At 39.9% G+C, this 20,582-nt stretch overlaps 1 protein-coding gene across 1 annotated transcript in view; it reads right to left on the reverse strand.

Annotated features, from left to right (window-relative positions):
- LOC124555324 (endoribonuclease Dcr-1-like) overlaps positions 1–20,582 on the reverse strand; it is a 290,534-nt gene that overhangs the window by 229,213 nt on the left and 40,739 nt on the right. Inside the window, exons 3-4 of the mRNA XM_047129202.1 lie at positions 7,738–7,853; positions 416–578 (exon numbers count right to left, since the gene is read on the reverse strand). Coding sequence (XP_046985158.1) covers positions 416–578; positions 7,738–7,853 — 279 coding nt within the window. The remainder of the gene's footprint in view (positions 1–415; positions 579–7,737; positions 7,854–20,582) is intronic.

The following is a 20,582-nucleotide window of genomic DNA, read 5'->3' on the forward strand; positions in this document are numbered from 1 at the left end:
CATTCTTTCAGTCATTAAGGCCTTCTGCAGTTGAGGTGGTGGTGTGTATCTAGAAGTGAAGCAAGAGAGCAATAAAAAAGGCAGCAACATGTAAACCTTGTCCCAAAGCACCACATCTAGCATAAAGCAGTCCTAGATTTCAACAACTGAACATCAAAAGTATCACATTACAAGAGCCATCATTCAAATCATGATGTACTGCTTTGTTATTCCCTTTATCTGTGCAACATAATGCTTACACAACACTATGACAAGTATCATTTACACTTTCTGAGAAAACAAGTTTTACATCAGTCAAAAACCATCATCAACATTACATCATTAATTGTGACCGTATTGCTTATTTACATCTGTCAGTACAGTACAAGACAGTTGATTTTTAATTAATTCACTTTAGTAGCTGTTAAGGCAGTACCTGCTTTTCCATTAATTCTTTCTCCCAATCGGTTACACTTGAGAATTCACTGTATTCACCAACAGTTAAATCTGTCAAGTTATTGATGTAGGTTGCTTGGTGTCCCACCAGTGCCACGCTGTCCACAAGATATACTGAACGTTTGCCTCCATTCTTAATTGGCCTGCAAAGAAATGTGTTAAAATTATCAGACCTAAATATGCAAGACCTTGCCATTGTCTTGAAAGACATTTAATTTGTCTCATATTCAACCAAAGATTTTACGTTTTGACCTTGGCAAAGGTAATAATATTAATCAAAGATGAAACCTTTAGTGAAACAGAGAAATTGAACACTCAAAACATCAATAGATTCCCAGTTTCACTACTTCCAAATGCAGATAAAATTAAATGAGATAACTGAAACTGTTTATGAAAGTCTGTCCACTGTTCAGTTTTTCAAGCCATTTAGGGCCCTTTTGGCCACAACTAAAGACTAACAAGTAATGTAAATAAATAGTTAGCTGCCAAATATTTAACAAGTTTTTAGAAATGTGCTTAGTGTAAAATATAAGAAAAGGGAACAGCAACTAATTCTGTCCAAAAATGTAAAATGGCAGCTTATACAATGATATGTCATGACAGCTTGTACAACTACTCTTGAATTTTTTTTTCCTGTCAGAATTATTATTACTCCATAAACAAATTATTCACCCTGGCAGTATGTAATCTGATTTATTTAATCCCATTCTCCATTACTGTATGTACTTTTACCTCTTAATGGTTGACAAATTTCATGTTGCACCATATGCATGATATATAAAACAAATCAACTCAGTAGCAGAAAGTACAAACATCCATGTAATTATAATAAAATGATGTGTGTTAACGTGTTTAAAACAGTTTCAGCCTGTTTTGTAAAACTGTGCTACTCTACACCATTCTGTCGTGTAATTATTCCAGAACAGATATCCACGAATTGAACATCTATCTATCACCCAGAGGAAGACGATAGAATGATAAGACACAGGACTGGCATCTGGGAGGAAGGTAATTCAAATCCCCATTCAGTAATCCACGTTTAGGTTTTTTATTATTTCCTTAAATCACTAAAAGCAAATGCAGTGTTGGTTCTACAAAAAGGACACAGCCAATTATTTCCTTCACCATCTTTTTCCAGTTTGAGCATGTACTCCATCCCCTAATGACCTTGTCTTCTACAAGATGTAGAACTCTAACCTACTTTCCTTCCCATCTGCCTACCATGCTGTTAATGTATCTAAAAAATGCAAAAATTAACAGTAACATTATCTATTTAAGAAGAGAAGGGCCTACTCTCACTGCCAAACAAGAACAACTGGAGCAGAGCTAATAATCAGGAAATGTTGCTTAGCAAGATGTACACCTGGGCTTTTATAGTTTACTTCTCCATTTAGCCCTGCTTGAATGGGTAGGATGTGTGCGCACTGTGTGCAGATGCAGAAAGCACTGGATGCAGCCCTTAAAAAGTTGAAGATGGTTTGGCTATGGTCAGTGATCTTCAGGCAGCTGCCTTGGGAGCTAGCAGTGGTGGACAGGTGGTGGTGGTTAGTGTTTAACGTCTCGTCGACAACGAGGTCATTAGAGACGGAGCGCAAGCTCGGGTTAGGGAAGGATTGGGAAGGAAATCGGCCGTGCCCTTTCAAAGGAACCATCCCGGCATTTGCCTGAAACGATTTAGGGAAATCACGGAAAACCTAAATCAGGATGGCTGGAGACGGGATTGAACCGTCGTCCTCCCGAATGCGAGTCCAGTGTGCTAACCACTGCGCCACCTCGCTCGGTGCAGTGGTGGACAATCTGGCATATCACACAGGACACCATAGGTGTCACTTGTTTCACCCATGGGCTTTACTGCTGTGGTACCTTCCAGTGTACCCAATGTGGTTGATCTGCCTCACCGCAATGTGAGTGGTGGGTGGTGTCACGTTCATGTCACTTGAGATGGAGGGCCAATGTGGAAGCTGGCTGTCTGGCCTTGCCTGTTTGCCCTGTGAGTGGACAGATGGATGTTCCTTCAACAGTGTCTGAGCAGGGGGCAGGAATGTGCTAGTTATCAGGAGCGCCAATGTTAAGTGTGTTATGGAGCCCATTAGTGAAATAGCATTCAGGGCCAGAATAAAGTCAATGTGCACTCGGTATGTCTGCTGGGTTGGCCTCATCCAAGATGTGGAGGAGGCCTTGCCTGCGGCTGTCGAGCGTGTAGGGCACAGTTGTCTGCAAGTTGTGGCTCACGTTGGCACCAACGACGCCTGTTGTTTGGGTTCTGAGGCTATCCAGTTTGTAAAGGGTACTGGTAGTAATGGTGAAGGCTGCTGGCCTTATAAATGGGGTGCAAGCTGAGCTCGCAATTTGCACCATTGTTCCTAGAGTTGATTGGGGTCCTTTGGTTTGGAACTGAGTGGAGAGTCTCAGTCAAAGGCTTTGGCTTTCAAGGGAAAGGGGGGGGGGGGGGGGCAGGGGAACTGCAGGACTCCCTTTGATAGGTCAAGGGTGCAAAACACAAAGGAAGCAGCTATTTGGGAAGCAAGGCACTTGCAGAGAACACACATGGGGATTCTTCAGACTAGGCAGCAGTTTTAGGTACTCTGACGAACACTCCCCACATGACACGCAGATAGCGAAATAATACCACATTCAGAGTAAAGACACTTTGACTGTCAAATATTATCAGTAAATTGTAGAGGTATTCATAACTATGATCCTATATTTACTGCCCTCCAGGAACTTTCTCAAGCTCAAATTTTTCACGGGACCAAGAGCTATCTGAAAATGTCATAGAAAGCACTGTGATATTTAGAGTGTCATGAAACATATATCAGAAAGAAAGATTAGACAGTATAGGAGGGGGAGTGCTCCTTGCAGTTGACAAAAATACTGTCTCTTGAGGTCGAATTTGAGTGTGACAGTGAAGTCATCTAGTCGCATTTAACAGGTCTAGGCGAAATCAAGTTAATTGTTGGATGTTTTTACCAGCCATCCCATTCTGCTGTGACAGTTTTAGAGTCATTCAAAGAAAGTTTACAGTCAGGAGTGCAGAAATATCCAGACCACGCAATATCAGTTGGAGGTAACTTCAACTTACTGAGTATAGTCTGGGACAATTATGGATTTACAGTATGGGGTACAGACAGGCAGTCACGCAGAGTTATTTCGAACAAGTTTTCTGAAAACCTGTCTTAAGCAGCTAGTGTGACAGCCCACAGGCAAAGGAAATATTTTAGAACTTATAGCTACAAACAGGACTCACCTTATCAACAGCATCAGTATAGAGAGAGGGATTAGTGACCAAAATGTCAACATACCAACTGTGGTTACTAAAACTAACAAATCAATCAAGAAGGCTAGAGAAGTACTTTTGCTGAAAAGAGCACATAAGCAGTTGTTAATATCCCACTTAGAAACTGAATTAACATAATTTAGTTCCAGTATGGTGGACATAGGAGAATTATAGGCAAAGTTCAAATGGACTGTAAATTGTGCTTTGGAGAAGTATGTGTGAAGTAAGTGGATGAAAGATGGAGAAGACCCACCATGGTTTAACAGTTAAATCTTAAAAATGCTGAGAAAGCAACGGCTGTTGCACTCTCAGTTCAAGTGTATGGGGTACAAATGTACGGGGTATGACAACGGGCTAAAGTTAGCAGAGATTTGTGCATCTGTAAAAAAAAAGATCGATGCACAAAGCATACAACAGTTTCCACCATCAGAGATCCTTCTGAGAACCAAAGAAAATTCTGGTCCTACACAAAATCGCCAAGTGGGTCTAAAACTTCTATCTAGTCACTTGTTGACCAGTCTGGCAAGGCAGTAGAAGATAGCAAAAGGAAAGCCTGCTTTTTCTATTTTGCATTTAAGAAATTGTTTATGCAGGAGAATCATACAAATATGACATCACTTGATCACTGCACAGATTCCCAAACAGAGGAGATAATAATAGGCATCGCTGGCATACACAAACAACTGAAAGAGTTGGAAACAAAAAATAATTGTTATCTTGTTTATTCTTATTAAAGAAGACTACACATTGATCTTGCCAAAAGCCGAGAAGCGATTCTTCTTACTGTTGTAGCTCTCTGTGGCACTCTGGGATGCACCTCTGGGGCACTCTGGGATGCTCCCTGGGACATCACAGTATTTAAATAAGTCATTAAATAACTCTGTGTTGGGTGGTAATAGGCGTGGGGATGGTGGGTGGGCACTTCTCTTTGATCACTGGACTTAGAGTATTCAGTCCAAGGTGACATTACTGTATATTATCATTCCTAATAAAGAGAACCATCCTTATCTATCCCGTGAATTTTTTTTTTTTTTTAAAAATAAAAATACTAATTCAGCTACTGAAGCATCTTTCTCTTCTCTGGGTTGCAGGGGTTACGACCCCTGGGGAGGTGGGTGGGTCTTTTTATTTGCTGTGTGCATAATGCGCTCTAAGGCGGGTGACCTTGAAGGGGACTTAGCCGCTGAGCGAGGCAGCCGGGCAACACGGGCCCTAGATTTACTAGGCCCGTGTTGCTGGAAAATCAAGTTGGCTGTTGGCAACTTACTTAGTTTGCATTTATCAGAAATCTCTTCCCCAGCACAAAGACCCAAGCAACTGGAAAAAAAGTGCAGGTGACTCCTGTGTATAAGAAGGGTAAGACAAAATAACGGACCAATATCCTTAACATCCATATGCTACAGAGTTCCTGAACATGTTCTCAGTTGGAATGTAATATATTTCCTTCCGATGGAAAAGCTTCTGTCCACAAATCTGCATGGTTTTAGAAAGCATTGCTCATGCCCCTTTCTAACATGATATCCTGTAAACTATGGATGAAGGGCAACAGGAAGACTCCATATTCCTATATATTCGAAAAGCGTTTGACACTGCAAGTTCTCAAATGCCTGAGAATACAGAGTCAGTTCCCAGATATGTTAGTGGTTCAAAGACTTCTCCAGTAACATAACCCAGTATGCTTGTCCTCAACAACAAGTGTTCATCACAGACAATTGTATTATCAGGAGTGCCCCATGGAAATGTGATAGAACAGTCATTATTTTCTATATGCATAAATGATCTGGTGGACATGGTGAGCAGCAGTCTGCAGCTGTTTGCTGATGATGCTGTAGTGTATAGGAAAGTGTTATCATTACATGACTGTAGGAGGATACAAGATGACTTGACAAAATTTCTAGTTGGTGTGATGAATGGCAGCTGCCTGTAAATGTAGAAAAGTGTCAGTTAATGCAGATGAGTTGGAAAAACAAACCTGTAATGTTAGAATATAGCATTTATAATGTGTTGTTTGACATAGCCAACTCAATTAAATATCTAGGGGTAACTTTGTACAGTGATGTGAAATGGAACGAGTACATAAGGATCGTAGTAGGGAAGGCGAATGGTCAACTGCTTTTTATTGGAAATTTGGTTCACTTGGAAAGGAGACAGTTGATAGGACACTAGTGTGACCCATTCTTGAGTACTGCTCAAGTGCTTGGGATCCACACCAGGTCAAATTAAGGAAGACAACGAACAAATTCAGAGGCGAGCTGCTACACTTGTTACTGGTAGGTTATACAAGCAGCAAGTATTATGGAGATTCTTTATGAAGGCAAATGGGAATTCCTGCAGGGAAGGTGATTTTCTTTTCGAGGAATATGATTAAGAAAATTTAGAGAATCTGCATTTGAAGCTGACTGCAGAACAATTCTACTGCCACCAACGTACATTTTACTTAAGGACCACAGAGATAAGACAAGAGAAATTAGGGCTCATATGAAGGTATTCAGACATTCTTTATTCCCTCACTCTATCTGAGAGCTGAATAGGAAAATAAATGTCTAATAGGTGTATAGATCATCCTCTGCTATGCACTGTACACTGGGTTCTGGAAAACTGTATGTACATCTTTATGCACGTCATTTAAATATCAAGGGGTAATTCTACAAAGCAAAGTAAATTGGACAACCACATGTAAGAAAAGTGAACTGAATTTCGGGGTGTTCTGGAGAAATGCAGCACATAAGATATTAGTGTGACCTACTCTGATGCATGACTACAATATTTGGAGGTTGTATCAAACAGAAATGTCAGAAGACATTAAACACATACAGAGATGCACTGATAAGATTATAACATGTCAGTTCAGCCCACACTTAAGTGTAACATAGGTCCTTTGTGAACTTCACTGAGAAACCTTAGAAAAAGGGTGGCATTTCTGCCATGAAATCCTATTGGTTGAATTCACAGAACTGGTATTCAAAGGAGACTGTGCAATAGTTCTGCTGTCTCAAACCTACATCATCAAACCTAAGGGCAGTGAGATTAAGATAAGACAAGTAACACATGTGGCAAGGTACATATATAAAAAAAAATTATTTTGCTCCATTAGTGAATGGACTATGACAGACGTCGCTATTGATGGCACAAAGTGCCCTTTGTCATGTAATTTACAGGGGATTGCAGAGTCTTATATACATGGAAAATGTCTTACCAACTCTGTGGTAACTGGAGGAGAAGCTCAAGATCCAGTGGGAAGACAAGGAAGGAATCGGTACTGAGTTTGCAAATGAACCATCCTTAAATTGATTTGGGGAAAGAATAAAAAGACTTACAGGTATGTCTGAGAACAGGACAGAGATTTGAACACTGCTTGGTATTTTCGCTTTTTATTTATTTATTTATTTATTTAATTTTTTTTACACTAATCTCTCAGATATTAGGAAGAGAAATTAATAGTTATTGCGCAGTGTGCTATTTCAGCACATAGTAATTTCATTGTTGTTCATAGTAAGTGGTTATCTTATTTGAAGAGTTCAAAATAATAATTTTGGTGCTTAAAAACTAATACTGAATGTAAACAAAAAAATATAATACTCCTTCCGAGCAGAAAAAATGATAAGTGCAAACACAGCGATGGCTCCTTGTAATGGGACTAAGAATTCGAAAATTTATGGCATTTGTGTATTTTTGGTTTATTAGGATTGAAAAATGATGAAAAATTTAAGCCTTTCATCACATGTTTCACACACTTTTCCCATCAAAATATCTAAAATCAGCAAGTGGATTTTAAATGCCACATACAGAAATTTAAATTTTTGCCACATGGCGCCAGAAAACAGAATGACACAAAAATAAAAATGCTTTTGTGTGTGAATACAATTTGCAAACGATGTGAGGAGGGTGAGCCAGACCATTCTCAGTTTAATGAAATAATATGAATTCAATTCACAGTCACTCTTATGATGAAGACTTTACTTTTATGAGATGCTCTGCTCTAAAATTACATCACACACATGTTGCAAGAGCTTTTACTTTATTACCTTCGTATCGCATTTGAAAATTCCTGGATTAACTTTGTTGCTATGAATACTCTCCCAGAGCTCGAGCAAAGACATACAATTATGTTTCGCTCTTTTGCAGCATCAAGAAGTTCAACCTGAGAAAATAAAATGTCCTGTTACAAAGAATAAGAGCGGATAAACTGATATAAAGGACATGCAAATAAAAATACTCCCCACAAACAATTATCAGGTATTTTCACAAATTTATTGATTATAAATTCTAGGACTCAACAAATTTACTACAACTATTTCACTCTGGTCTGGAAAATTTAACAATTTCAACATAATCATTCACAATTCATTACAATACGGTGTTTATGAAACTAAATTTATGACAAATGATTTTTTGCACTTACAAAATCCATCTATGCACCAATTTTGGCTAAATAATGATAGAAAATAAAACTAATCACAATCAAGTAATCAGAACATTTCACTAACAACTTCATATCAAATCTAAATGATATCCTAAAAAGGTTTAGCAGATACATTCCACTACAAAAACTGAACAACCCAACAAAAATATGACATTAATATAAAATAAATTTCCCCTAAGTGATGAATAATGGAAATTAACATGCAACTTCTATCTAACAAAACAATGACCTTCCTCTCGGTGACTCTTGTTCAACTAATGTCATCCATAGACCTCTAAGATGATGCTTCTTATGCATATGAACAACACGTCACATCTGGCCAACACAAGTAGCTCAGTCAGTAAGAGTATGCCCGGCAAAAGTATGGAGCCTAGTTTGAGTGCCAGTCAAATGCAGTATTGGCCACGAAGTTTCAAATACAACAAATTTCTACAGTTGTTGCAGCATGTGCATACCTATGAATTAAGGCTGAGTCCATTTTCATGAAGACCACGCACTTTTGAACATTTAAATTTGTTGCACACATGAAGCCTTCACATGCATTATTCTATATGAGACTCACCACAAAGGTGACACATTGAGTTGCAGACAGGCACAACAAAAAGACTGTTACACATTTAGGTTTTGGCCAAAGTCTTCTCCAGAAAATAAAAAACAAACAAACACACACACAAACAAACAAAAAGTAAGCTCACTGTAAGCACACACGACAGCCATCACCAGCAGCTCGGACCAGAATGCCAGCATCCTGGTCTGACCTGCCGGAGATGGTGGTCGTGTGTTTGCCTGTATGAATTTGCGTGTCTTTTCTTTCCTGAAAAAGGCTTTTGCCGAAAGCTAAATCTTTAATAGACTTTTTGTTGTGGCTTTCTGTAACTCAACATGTCATCTTTATGGTGAGTAGTAATCTATCCTTTTCATAATATTGTTGATATTTCAACCTGGACTTTCCAACATTTGATTCCGGATGAGGTTCCATCTACTGCATTAGACAGTAGATTGTTGATATTTTTAAGTGTGAGTTTGCTTATTATTTTTCACAATAGTTATGTTAGCACAAATGCCATTCACGGATTAGGCCTTAGGCCTGTTCTGACTGGCCAACTGCTGCCTACAACGCAGTATGAGGAGCGACCTATGATCGTGGGACATGCTATCAGCATGTCGCCAATCCCTCAAGCTATTACTGTCAGTAGATGAATCCTGATGCTGTTGCTTCTTTATTCAAGCAGCTCCTCATCAGGTCTCACAAGGCTGAATGGACCCCATTCCAGACCTACCTACCTCAGAAAAATCTGGGGAGATACAACAGATTCAACCGGGGCCCTTCCATACAAAAGGCAGTGCCGCTAACCATTTGGCTACAGAGGCAGTCCAACAGTTACGTAATCACTGAAGATGTCGTGTTACATCCAGCAGAAAATGATGTGTGTCTTTTGCTTGCTTTATAACTTCTTGATGCTAAGTACAGGAAGAGGAAAAAGGCAGTTCTGCACACTTAGACAAAACATGTGACTTATGTAGGTGCATTGCTCAAATATTACAATTTAAGGATTATTCTAAAAGCAGTGATTATGCTAACTTCCATTTTGATAATGCTGGTGTAATAACACAGGAATGCATGTTACTGGAATCTGTGATTTGGCAAGCCCCTGGAGAACACCAATCTGCTACCATATTTCATGGTTGTAGTTGTACCCATAGAAATCGAAGACATTCTACTAGTGATTCTTCTTACATCTGTTTATCTTCATCAACCTATCTTAAGCTGATAGATTGTGTTACAAACCAAAATCAATTTTTCTTACGATCAGAGTGTCCATCTCCTTCAGATTAAACAAAAATGAAGTTAACAACAGGAAGTGTCATTTTACACAATTTCACCACATTTGCCACAAGAGTTCCCATAATGGAAGCTATCAATCACAGATATCACTTTGACATCTTTCAAAAAACCTATAGCTATCTGTGAAGTACTTCTGAACAATCTTCTCACAGATGCATAGTGAGACATGTTTACTATGAAGCAATGGGTACATAACTTGAAGATCAGTACTTTCAGCAAAACCAAGTTAAGTTTCTGGAAAACTGAAACTTTCATTATTTTTCCAACCTTCCTTCCCACAACAGAGTCACAAAATTCAACAAACAGTGTGTTCCTGGTCCTGATGGAATCCGGTCAGATTATTTGCAGAATTTTCAACTGAGTTCATCTACATCTACATCGATACTCTGAAAATCACATTTAAGTGCCTGGCACAGCATTCATTGAACCAGTTTCACAATAATTCTCTATTACTCCAATCTTGAACAACACACAGAAAAAATTAACATCTACATCTTTCCGTGTGATCTCTTATTTCTCTTATTTATTACGATCATCATTTCTCCCTATGTAGGTTGGTATCAATAAAATATTTTTGCATTCAAAGGACGAAGTTGGCGGTTGGAATTTCATGAGAAGATTCCACCACAGCAAAAAACACCTTTGTTTTAAAGATATCCACCCCAATTCCTGTATCACATCAATGACACAATTTCTCGCTAATACAACATGTGCTGATCTTCTCTGAACTTCCTTGATGTACTCCATTAATCCCATCTGGTAATGATCTCACACTGCGCAGTAGCTCTCCAAAAGAGGATGGACAAGCGTACTGTAGGCAGTCTCTTTAGTAGATCGGTTGCATCTTCTAAGTGTTCTGCCCAAAAAACAGTCTTCAGTTCACATTCCACACAGCATTCTCAAAGTTTTCTTTCCAATTTAAGTTGTTCATAATTGTAATTCCTAGGTATTTAGCTGAATTTACAGCCTTTAGATTTGACTGTCATTTTGCAATTTGTTTTGCTCTTCTGATGACTTTACCACATTATAAACAGCAGCATCATCTGCAAAAAAACCTAAAATGGCTGCTCAGATTGTCTCCTGAAGTGTTCATATAGGTAAGGAATGACAGAGGGTCTATAACACTACCTTGGGGAAAACCAGAAATCACTTCTGTTTTCCTTGATGACTTTTAATCAATTATTACGAACAGTGACCTCTGACAGGAAATCACGAAACCAGTTACATAACTGAGATGATATTCCATAAGCGCGCAAGTTGACTACAAGCTGCTTGCGAGGTACAGTATTAAAAGCCTAGTGGAAATCTAAAAATACAGAATCAATTTGAAATCCCTTGTCAAAAGTACTCAACACTTCATGTGAGTAAAGAGCTAGTTGTGTTTCAGTTAGCTCCAATTTTAACCATAATGTACTGCAGATCTCTTTAACAGAACACTATGACCAGTGATTGAAAGAAATCACAGCTCATATCTTGAATAGATCAACATCCTCCGTGCCAAGAAACGTGGATGTTAAAAACATTGGCTATGCAAAATCCAACTTTCTCTTTTCTCACACGACATCTAGAAGGCCATAGACCAAGACTGTCAAGTGGATATAATATTTCTTGTCTTTTAAAAAGCATTTGACTTGGTACCCCACCAACATTTATTAACAAAGTTTGGTTACATGGGATACTGAACAACATTTGTGAATGGATTGAGGATTTCTTTGTAGGGAAGGGACAGCATGTTCTCTTGGCTGGAGACGCAATGGAAGTCGAAGCAACTTCCAACATATCTTAGGGAAGTGTGTTAGGACCTTTGTTGTTCATGTTGTATGTTAATGACCTGGTAGACAATGTTAACAGTAACCTCAGATTTTTTTTGCAGGTGATAGAGTTATGTGGAGCAAAAAACAATGTGGAAAAAGATGCACAAATATCCAGTCAGATTCTGATATGGCTTCAAAGTGGTGCAAAGATTGGTAACTTGTTTTAAATTTGCTGAAATGCAAAATTGTTCACTTCATAAAACACAGGAAAGTCGTATCCTATGACTAAAACATTAATTAGTCACAACTGGAATCAGTCAATTCGTACCTACACTTAACACGCAGGGGGCATGAAATAAAGATACGTGATTGAATGATCATATATGTTGAATTGTACGAAAGGCAGATGTCAAACTTTGGACCAGTGGGAGGCTACTAGGAAAATGCAATCAGACTAGAGAGAAGACTGTTTACAAATCACTTGTGCATTCCACCTTAGAATATTGCTCAGGTGTGTAGGACAAGTGTGAATAACCTGAACTGGCAGACCCTTGAACATAAGTGCCAGTTATCTCACAAAAACCTACTTACATAGTTTCAAGAACCAGTATTATGGGAAGAATGTAAGACCTATTCTTCTTCCCCCTATTTATCAGTCCCATAACGAAAATAAATTCTGTAAGTAGGACGGGTAAAATACAGGTAGCAAAAGTCTATTTACAACTTGTGCAGAAAACAGATGGCAGTTATAAGAGTTGAAGGGCATGAAATGGAAGCAGTGGTTGAGAAGGGGGTGAGACTGAACTTTAGCCTATCCCCCATGTTATTCAATCCATGCACTGAGCAAAGCAGTAAAGGAAACCAATTACAATTTTGGAAAAGTAATTACAGTTTGGGGAGAAAAAAATAAAAACTTTGAGGTTTATTGATGACATTGCAATCCTGTCAGAGACACTGAAGGACTTGAAAGAGCAACTGAATGAAATGTATAGTGTCTTTAAAGGATGATATATGATAAACATCAACAAAAGCAAAATGAGGGTAATAGAATATAGACTAATTAAATCAAGCAATGCTGAGGGAATTAGATTTGTAAATGAGACGCTAAAAGTAGTATGTGTTTTTCTTTCTATTTGGGCAGTAAAATAACTGATGATGGTCAAAGTAGAGAGGATATAAAACGTAAACTGATAATGGCAAGAAACGTGTTTCTGAAGAAGATCAATTTTTTTAACATCAAATATAGATTTAAGTGTTAGGAAGTCTCTTCTGAAGGCATTTGTCTGGAGTGTACTCTTGTATCGAAGTGAACCATTGATGATAAAAAGTTCAGGCAAGAGGAGAATAGAAGCTTTTGAAATTTGGTGCCGCAGAAAAGGCTGATGATTAGATTGGTACATCATGTAACTAATGAGGTGGTACAGAATAGAACTGGGGAGACAAGAAATTTGTGGCACAGCTTGATTAAAATAAGGAATTGCTTGGTACCACACTTTCTGAGGCATCAATGGCTCACAAACTTAGTACTGGAGGAGTGTTTGTGTGGAGGGTGGGGGCATGCACACACGTGTGCACAGAACAGAGTAGTGTGGAGAACTGCATCAAGCCAATCTTTGAAGTGAATACCACAAGAATGACAAAGAAAAGATTACGCCAATTACAGAACACACAGAAACATTTAAGCATTCATTCTTCCAGGGCTCCATATGCCAGTGGAACAGGAAGGAACCATAGCTTTTGGTACTGTGCAACTGGCTTCTGCCATACTCTTCACAGCGGGTTGCAGTGTATGTATGTAGATGCAGAAAATTCATCCTGCACAGCTGAGTGCATCATTTAGCTAAAACACAGTGTTCAGTATGTTCTAACAAAGTTATATGAAATAGAACTATAAAATTCATGACATTATACAATGTTTTTCAAGAGACATAAGTTGAGATCAAAAGTCCTCATATGTGGAGTAGATGATGCTAACATGTCAGTATTGAATTTTGCTTTGTTCTCTGTGGCATTTGATATTACGACCAGCTGAAATAAAGGCAAATGAAATTCAGCAAATAAACAACTGCCATCACTCTTAGTGTTGCCAGACTGTAACCCAGCTACACTGCAATGCCTGATAGCATCTGTAACTGTAAACAGACTGATAAAGCATTAGAAAATTGACAACTTGAATCAGACAACTGAAAGTGCAGAAATGGCGCAAAAATGAAACGTATAATAAAAGGTATATTTTTTCTCACGCTCATTAAGATTATTACAATGTACATATCTAACATTCCTTTCAAATTTAAAAGAAAGTAATGTGTTTCCATGACCAGAAAGAAATTATTGATTAAGAATTTTTTCAGAGGAGTAAAACCTTCATGAGACTGGATGCCCAGTTTTCTTTTGCTGTGTTCAGTGTCCCTCTGACAGCTGCCACTACAGGTCATTAAAGACACAGCAATAACTCAGTTTTGAGAATATAGGCAAAGTCACTGCCACTGACTTGTGGAAAAAAATTGGCATTTTTTTTTTTTAGGGTGATCTGAGCAAGTAACAAGAGAAAACATACCATGAAACCAGTTGGGAAGTGCCCACTTTAAATTTCAACTCAAAAAAGGGAGCACATTAGAGAAAAGAAACGGGTAGGTACTTGAGTAAGAAACATCACAACAAATTTCCTTCAACACCTGCTTAACTCAACATTTAAAACAAAAAACACAAGTAGTTGCTACATATTGACAGTGGCAACTATCGGGAGGTGGAACGACAGTAGGCATGGTCAGCACCTCAGCAGAATTCAGGTTCCCATCCTTTAAAAGTAATCTAATCAGTTTAGAGAGTTCTTGATCACGTATACAGATCATAGAATGCAACACACCAGAGTGTACAAACACCACAGAAATTTACTCATCATTATACAATCTTCATAAAATGTGCAGTCCATTAAAAGTAAAGTACACCTACTGAAGTTTGAACAGTAAGGTGGTATGCATTAAAGAGCACTGGTGTACTTAAAATAAAATCAGTGTATTTTGTTACTGTCATATGAATGTGGAAGTTGATACTGTAGAACTACCTTAAAGGTTGGGGAATCGTATTTACATCAGAGGCTGGCACATTTTAAAGATTAGAGAAGATCTGATCACAATTATTGTGGAGAAACATTTTTAATTGGTGGCCACTGAACTAACTAACTCACTAAGGTGGTAGTTTCCATATATGCAGCAGCATATTGAAGCACACCATTTCATTTGTATTAGTTAGTTAATAAGTTTCATGTACCACGGATCATTCTGCACGATAAATCATAATGACGTGGAATGATTCATTTTACATTCAGATTGCAAATTAATTTGTAAGTATGGCTAAAGGCTGAACATTTGTAGATTTTTTTAACTTTATTTTTTAATATACACGTGGGAGTTAGTAATTCCTACCTGCCACCTTTTACAAATTACAATAATATACACTCCTGGAAATGGAAAAAAGAACACATTGACACCGGTGTGACAGACCCACCATACTTGCTCCGGACACTGCGAGAGGGCTGTACAAGCAATGATCACACGCACGGCACAGCGGACACACCAGGAACCGCGGTGTTGGCCGTCAATTGGCGCTAGCTGCGCAGTATTTGTGCACCGCCGCCGTCAGTGTCAGCCAGTTTGCCGTGGCATACGGAGCTCCATCGCAGTCTTTAACACTGGTAGCATGCCGCGACAACGTGGACGTGAACCGTATGTGCAGTTGACGGACTTTGAGCGAGGGCGTATAGTGGGCATGCGGGAGGCCGGGTGGACGTACCGCCGAATTGCTCAACACGTGGGGCGTGAGGTCTCCACAGTACATCGATGTTGTCGCCAGTGGTCGGCGGAAGGTGCACGTGCCCGTCGACCTGGGACCGGACCGCAGCGACGCACGGATGCACGCCAAGACCGTAGGATCCTACGCAGTGCCGTAGGGGACCGCACCGCCACTTCCCAGCAAATTAGGGACACTGTTGCTCCTGGGGTATCGGCGAGGACCATTCTCAACCGTCTCCATGAAGCTGGGCTACGGTCCCGCACACCGTTAGGCCGTCTTCCGCTCACGCCCCAACATCGTGCAGCCCGCCTCCAGTGGTGTCGCGACAGGCGTGAATGGAGGGACGAATGGAGACGTGTTGTCTTCAGCGATGAGAGTCGCTTCTGCCTTGGTGCCAATGATGGTCGTATGCGTGTTTGGCGCCGTGCAGGTGAGCGCCACAATCAGGACTGCATACGACCGAGGCACAGAGGGCCAACACCCGGCATCATGGTGTGGGGAGCGATATCCTACTCTGGCCGTACACCACTGGTGATCGTCGAGGGGACACTGAATAGTTTACGGTACATCCAAACCGTCATCGAACCCATCGTTCTACCATTCCTAGACCGGCAAGGGAACTTGATGTTCCAACAGGACAATGCACGTCCGCATGTACCCCGTGCCACCCAACGTGCTCTAGAAGGTGTAAGTCAACTACCCTGGCCAGCAAGATCTCCGGATCTGTCCCCCATTGAGCATGTTTGGGACTGGATGAAGCGTCGTCTCACACGGTCTGCACGTCCAGCACGAACGCTGGTCCAACTGAGGCGCCAGGTGGAAATGGCATGGCAAGCCGTTCCACAGGACTACATCCAGCATCTCTACGATCGTCTCCATGGGAGAATAGCAACCTGAATTGCTGCGAAAGGTGGATATACACTGTACTAGTGCCGACATTTTGCATGCTCTATTGCCTGTGTCTATGTGCTTGTGGTTCTGTCAGTGTGATCATGTGATGTATCTGACCCCAGGAATGTGTCAATTAAGTTTCCCCTTCCTGGGTCAATGAATTCACGGTGTTCTTATTTCAATTTCCAGGAGTGTAAATTCTTCTATGGAATAGGAGGAGCTGTTGAAGAGAAACTTTTTCAGTTTTGATTTCAAAGTTTACTTTGCTGTCTATCAGACATTTTCTGTCACTGGATAAGTGATCAAAAATTTTTGTTGCAATATCGTGCACCCTTTTTTGTGCTAAAGACAACCTTAATGTGGAGTTATAACTGCCATTTTTTCCTTCTGGTGTAATTATGCACATCATTCTTCCTTTTGAACAGTATTGGATTATTTACAATGAACTTCAAAAGGGAATAAATATACTGAGAAACAGTAGTCAGAATGGACACCTCATTAAACAGATGTCTAAAAGGTGATAATGGGTCAGCACAACATATTATTCTTACAGCAAATTTTTCCACAATGAAGATTTTCTTCCTTAAAGATGAGTTACCCCACAGCATTATTCTTTATGACATTACTGAATGAAAATAAGCAAAATATGTCAACTTACTGATTTATTTCTCCCCAAGATTTGCAATGAAAAAGTGCAAATGTGGATGAACTAAGTTGTTTTAGGAGTTCCAAAATGTGCTTTTCTCCAGTTTAAATTTTCATCAGTATGGACATGTAAGGATTTTGATGTTTCCACCCTATTTATTACTTCCTCTCCATGTGTAACACTTATCATTGGTATAGTACCCCATATATGAGTGTGTGCAGACCTTAATATCTTGTGTCTTTTTAAAACTGAGGGCAAGATCATTCACAGAAAACCTACATGCAAAAAGAACTAACAGTAGTACAGCAGAGGCGAGAGTATGGATCAGAGGCTCCAGACAGTTCTGCAACAATGTAGACTGCAGATTCCTTGACATGCACCACAAGGTTATGGGTCCACTAAACCCAAGAGGCAGCTGCATATGTAGCGGGCACTGTATGGAGTAGACTGGCCGGTTTTTTAGGTTAGAGGGTCTTGGGGAAGGTACCGAGAGGGCTTCATTCTCAAAGGGTGTAGAGCAAACAAAGAATGACTTGTGACCTGGCAATTATTGATATTGTAGTTGTAATCTGTTGTAGCTAACAGCTGTGTTGAGAAAGAACCAGAGTGCTAAGTGCTAATAGAAAGCACTGAGGCTCAAATCATTACAGGTACAGAAAGCTGGCTAAAGCAAGAGATATTTTCAGCTGAAATTTTTACAAAGTACCTTGTGATGTTGAAAATGATAGATTAAATACAGATGGTGGCTGAATATTTATTGCTGTTAGAAACTAAAGTAAGTAATCCCTGTGAGGGTAATATGCATAGAGGTTATACTTGACTACCAAAATTAATTAATAATTGGTTCCTTTTACTGATTTCCAACCCCCTTCTCCCCAACTCAGATGATACAGTTGCTGAACAATTCAAAGAAAACTTGAGTCTCGTTTCAAATAGGTACAACATTCATACAATTATAGTTGGCTGTTACTTCAATGTCCTCTCAACAGTTTGACAAAAATGCATGTTTAAAGTCAGAGGCAGGCATGAAACATCAGCCAAAATTGTGCTGAATGCTTTTTCCAAAAACTATTTTACACCATTAGTTCAGGAGCTCACTCTAAGTGCAAATGGTTGTGAAAATATAACTGATCTCTTCGTAACAAATAATCTTGAGCAAATAGGGAGCAACATGATGGATACAGGGATTAGTGACCACAGTGTCATTGTAGCAAGACTAAATACTGTAACATCCAAATTCATCAAAAATAAACGCAAAATAAGCCTAGTTAAAAACGTAGATAAAAATTCACTTGACTGCTTCCTAACAAGCAATCTCCACTCCTTCCAAACTATGTAAGCACAGACCAGATGTAGCTTAGTAAATAAGAGATGGTACTACAGGGTGGTCCAAAAGTCCGGAAACACCCTCATAAAATTCAAATGGAGTAGCAAACAATGAAGCAGAGTCCCTACACACGAGGAATGGGAAGGGGGAAACTTTATAGGCTATACCACCAACATGGCGGCCATCTTGAAAGCCGCCATCTAGAATTCAACTCCAAAATTTCAAATGGGAATGTGGTCATGTGACATATCAAACAGATAGAGAATTTCACCAGAAAAACAATGCCGTTGCTATTTTAAACATAGCTTCATTCATTCTCGGGTTATAGCCAATTACTTGCGGCAGCAGTGTGACGATCGGTAGCGTGAGTATTACGTACTGAGAAGTCATAAAATGGAGTCTGAAACGGTGCAAAGTGATTATCCCATGCCTGATATGTTACGTGTTTTTAACTGTTAGGTATCATTTACTCATGCTAACGTTTTAATCATTGTTTCCTTATTTACAGGTTACAAAATGTCCTTAACACATGAAGAACGCATTGAAATCATCTTGATATCAAGAGAAAGAAGCACACGGGTCATTGCTAAGGATTTCAACAGTCGTCACGCAACCAGACAGCCAATCACTCACAGCGCAGTTGCCAAGCTTTTGGCCAAATTCCGAGCAACAGGTTCTGTCGCAGATAAACCTAAGGTTGGAAGACCAAAATCCGCCACCGATGAAGCAACAACAGTGAGCGTGTTGGCATCATTTAGCAAGAGTCCACAACGGAGTACTCATCGCCTGTCACAAAAATGTGGGTTAGCCGTACCTCCATATTGCGAATTTTATCGCAGCACAAATAGCACCCGTACAAAATTCAGCTGCTCCAACACCTGAACAAGGATGACCCAGACCGTCGGGTACAATTCGCAGAATGGGTGACACAGCAGCTGCAGATAAACCCACGTTTCCCCTATCAGGTGCTGTTCAGTGATGAAGCTAATTTCTTTATCAATGGTGAAATGAACAAGCAGAATCACAGATACTGGTCCAACACAAATCCGCACTGGATTGATGCTTCCAAAACGGTCGACTCACAAAAAGTGATAGTCTGGTGTGGTGTGTGGGGTACCAAAGTCGTTGGACCTTCTTTTATTGATGGTACGTTAACAGCCAACGGTTATCTGAGGTTATTGGATGAAGAAGTGTTTCCCTCGTTGTTAACGGAGGGCGGGACATTTCCGGAATTCTTCCAGCATGATGGAGCCCCACCACATTATGGGCACAATATGAGAGCATATCTGGATGTGCAGTTCCCTCAAAAGTGGAGTGGCTACCACGTTCACCAGATTTGACTCCTTTGGATTTTTATCTTTGGGGTCATGTCAAAGCACTGGTTTATTCTGTGAGAATATGGGATTTGCATCATCTAAAGCAGCACATTGTTGATGCGTGTGGTCAAATTCAGCCAGATGAGTTGGTCAAAGTTTGTCAGAACTGGGTTCGGAGGGTAGCATTAACAATCCAAAATAATGGGAAACATATCGAGCCGTTCCTATGACTGTTGGTGGTCTCTCAGGACTGTGTAACATCGGCGTAATGTCTCTTCGGCACATAACACACATGCTGCCGAGCGTCCCACCGCTGCCACATGTAACTGGCTATAACCCGAGAATGAATGAAGCTATGTTTACAATTACAACGGCATTGTTTTTCTGGTGAAATTCTCTAGCTGTTTGATATGTCACATGACCACATTCCCATTTGAAATTTTGGAGTTGAATCCAAGATGGTGGCCTTCAAGATGGCCGCCATGTTGGTGGCATAGCCTATAAAGTTTCCCCCTTCCCGTTCCTCGTGTGTAGGGACTCTGCTTTCTTGTTTGCTACTCCATTTGAATTTTAGGAGGGTGTTTCCGGACTTTTGGACCACCCTGTAGTTCCCAATGGTACACAGAAAATGTCAGAACACTGTTGCAGAGGCAATGAAGAATGTTCCTAATTTAAAAGAACACAAAACCTCCAAGACTGACAATGTTTTACTGAAACTCAAAATTTAGTGCATATTTCAATGTGAGATGCATTTAATAGCTCCCACAATGAAAAACTGTCTCAAAATCTGGCAGAAAAAATAAGACATTCCAGACATAAGTACATCAGCGGTAAGATGCAGTCAGTAGCTCGCTCTGTGTGTTACCAAGGATAAT

The sequence above is a fragment of the Schistocerca americana genome, chromosome X (genome assembly GCF_021461395.2).
Source record: "Schistocerca americana isolate TAMUIC-IGC-003095 chromosome X, iqSchAmer2.1, whole genome shotgun sequence".
NCBI lineage: Eukaryota > Metazoa > Arthropoda > Insecta > Orthoptera > Acrididae > Schistocerca > Schistocerca americana.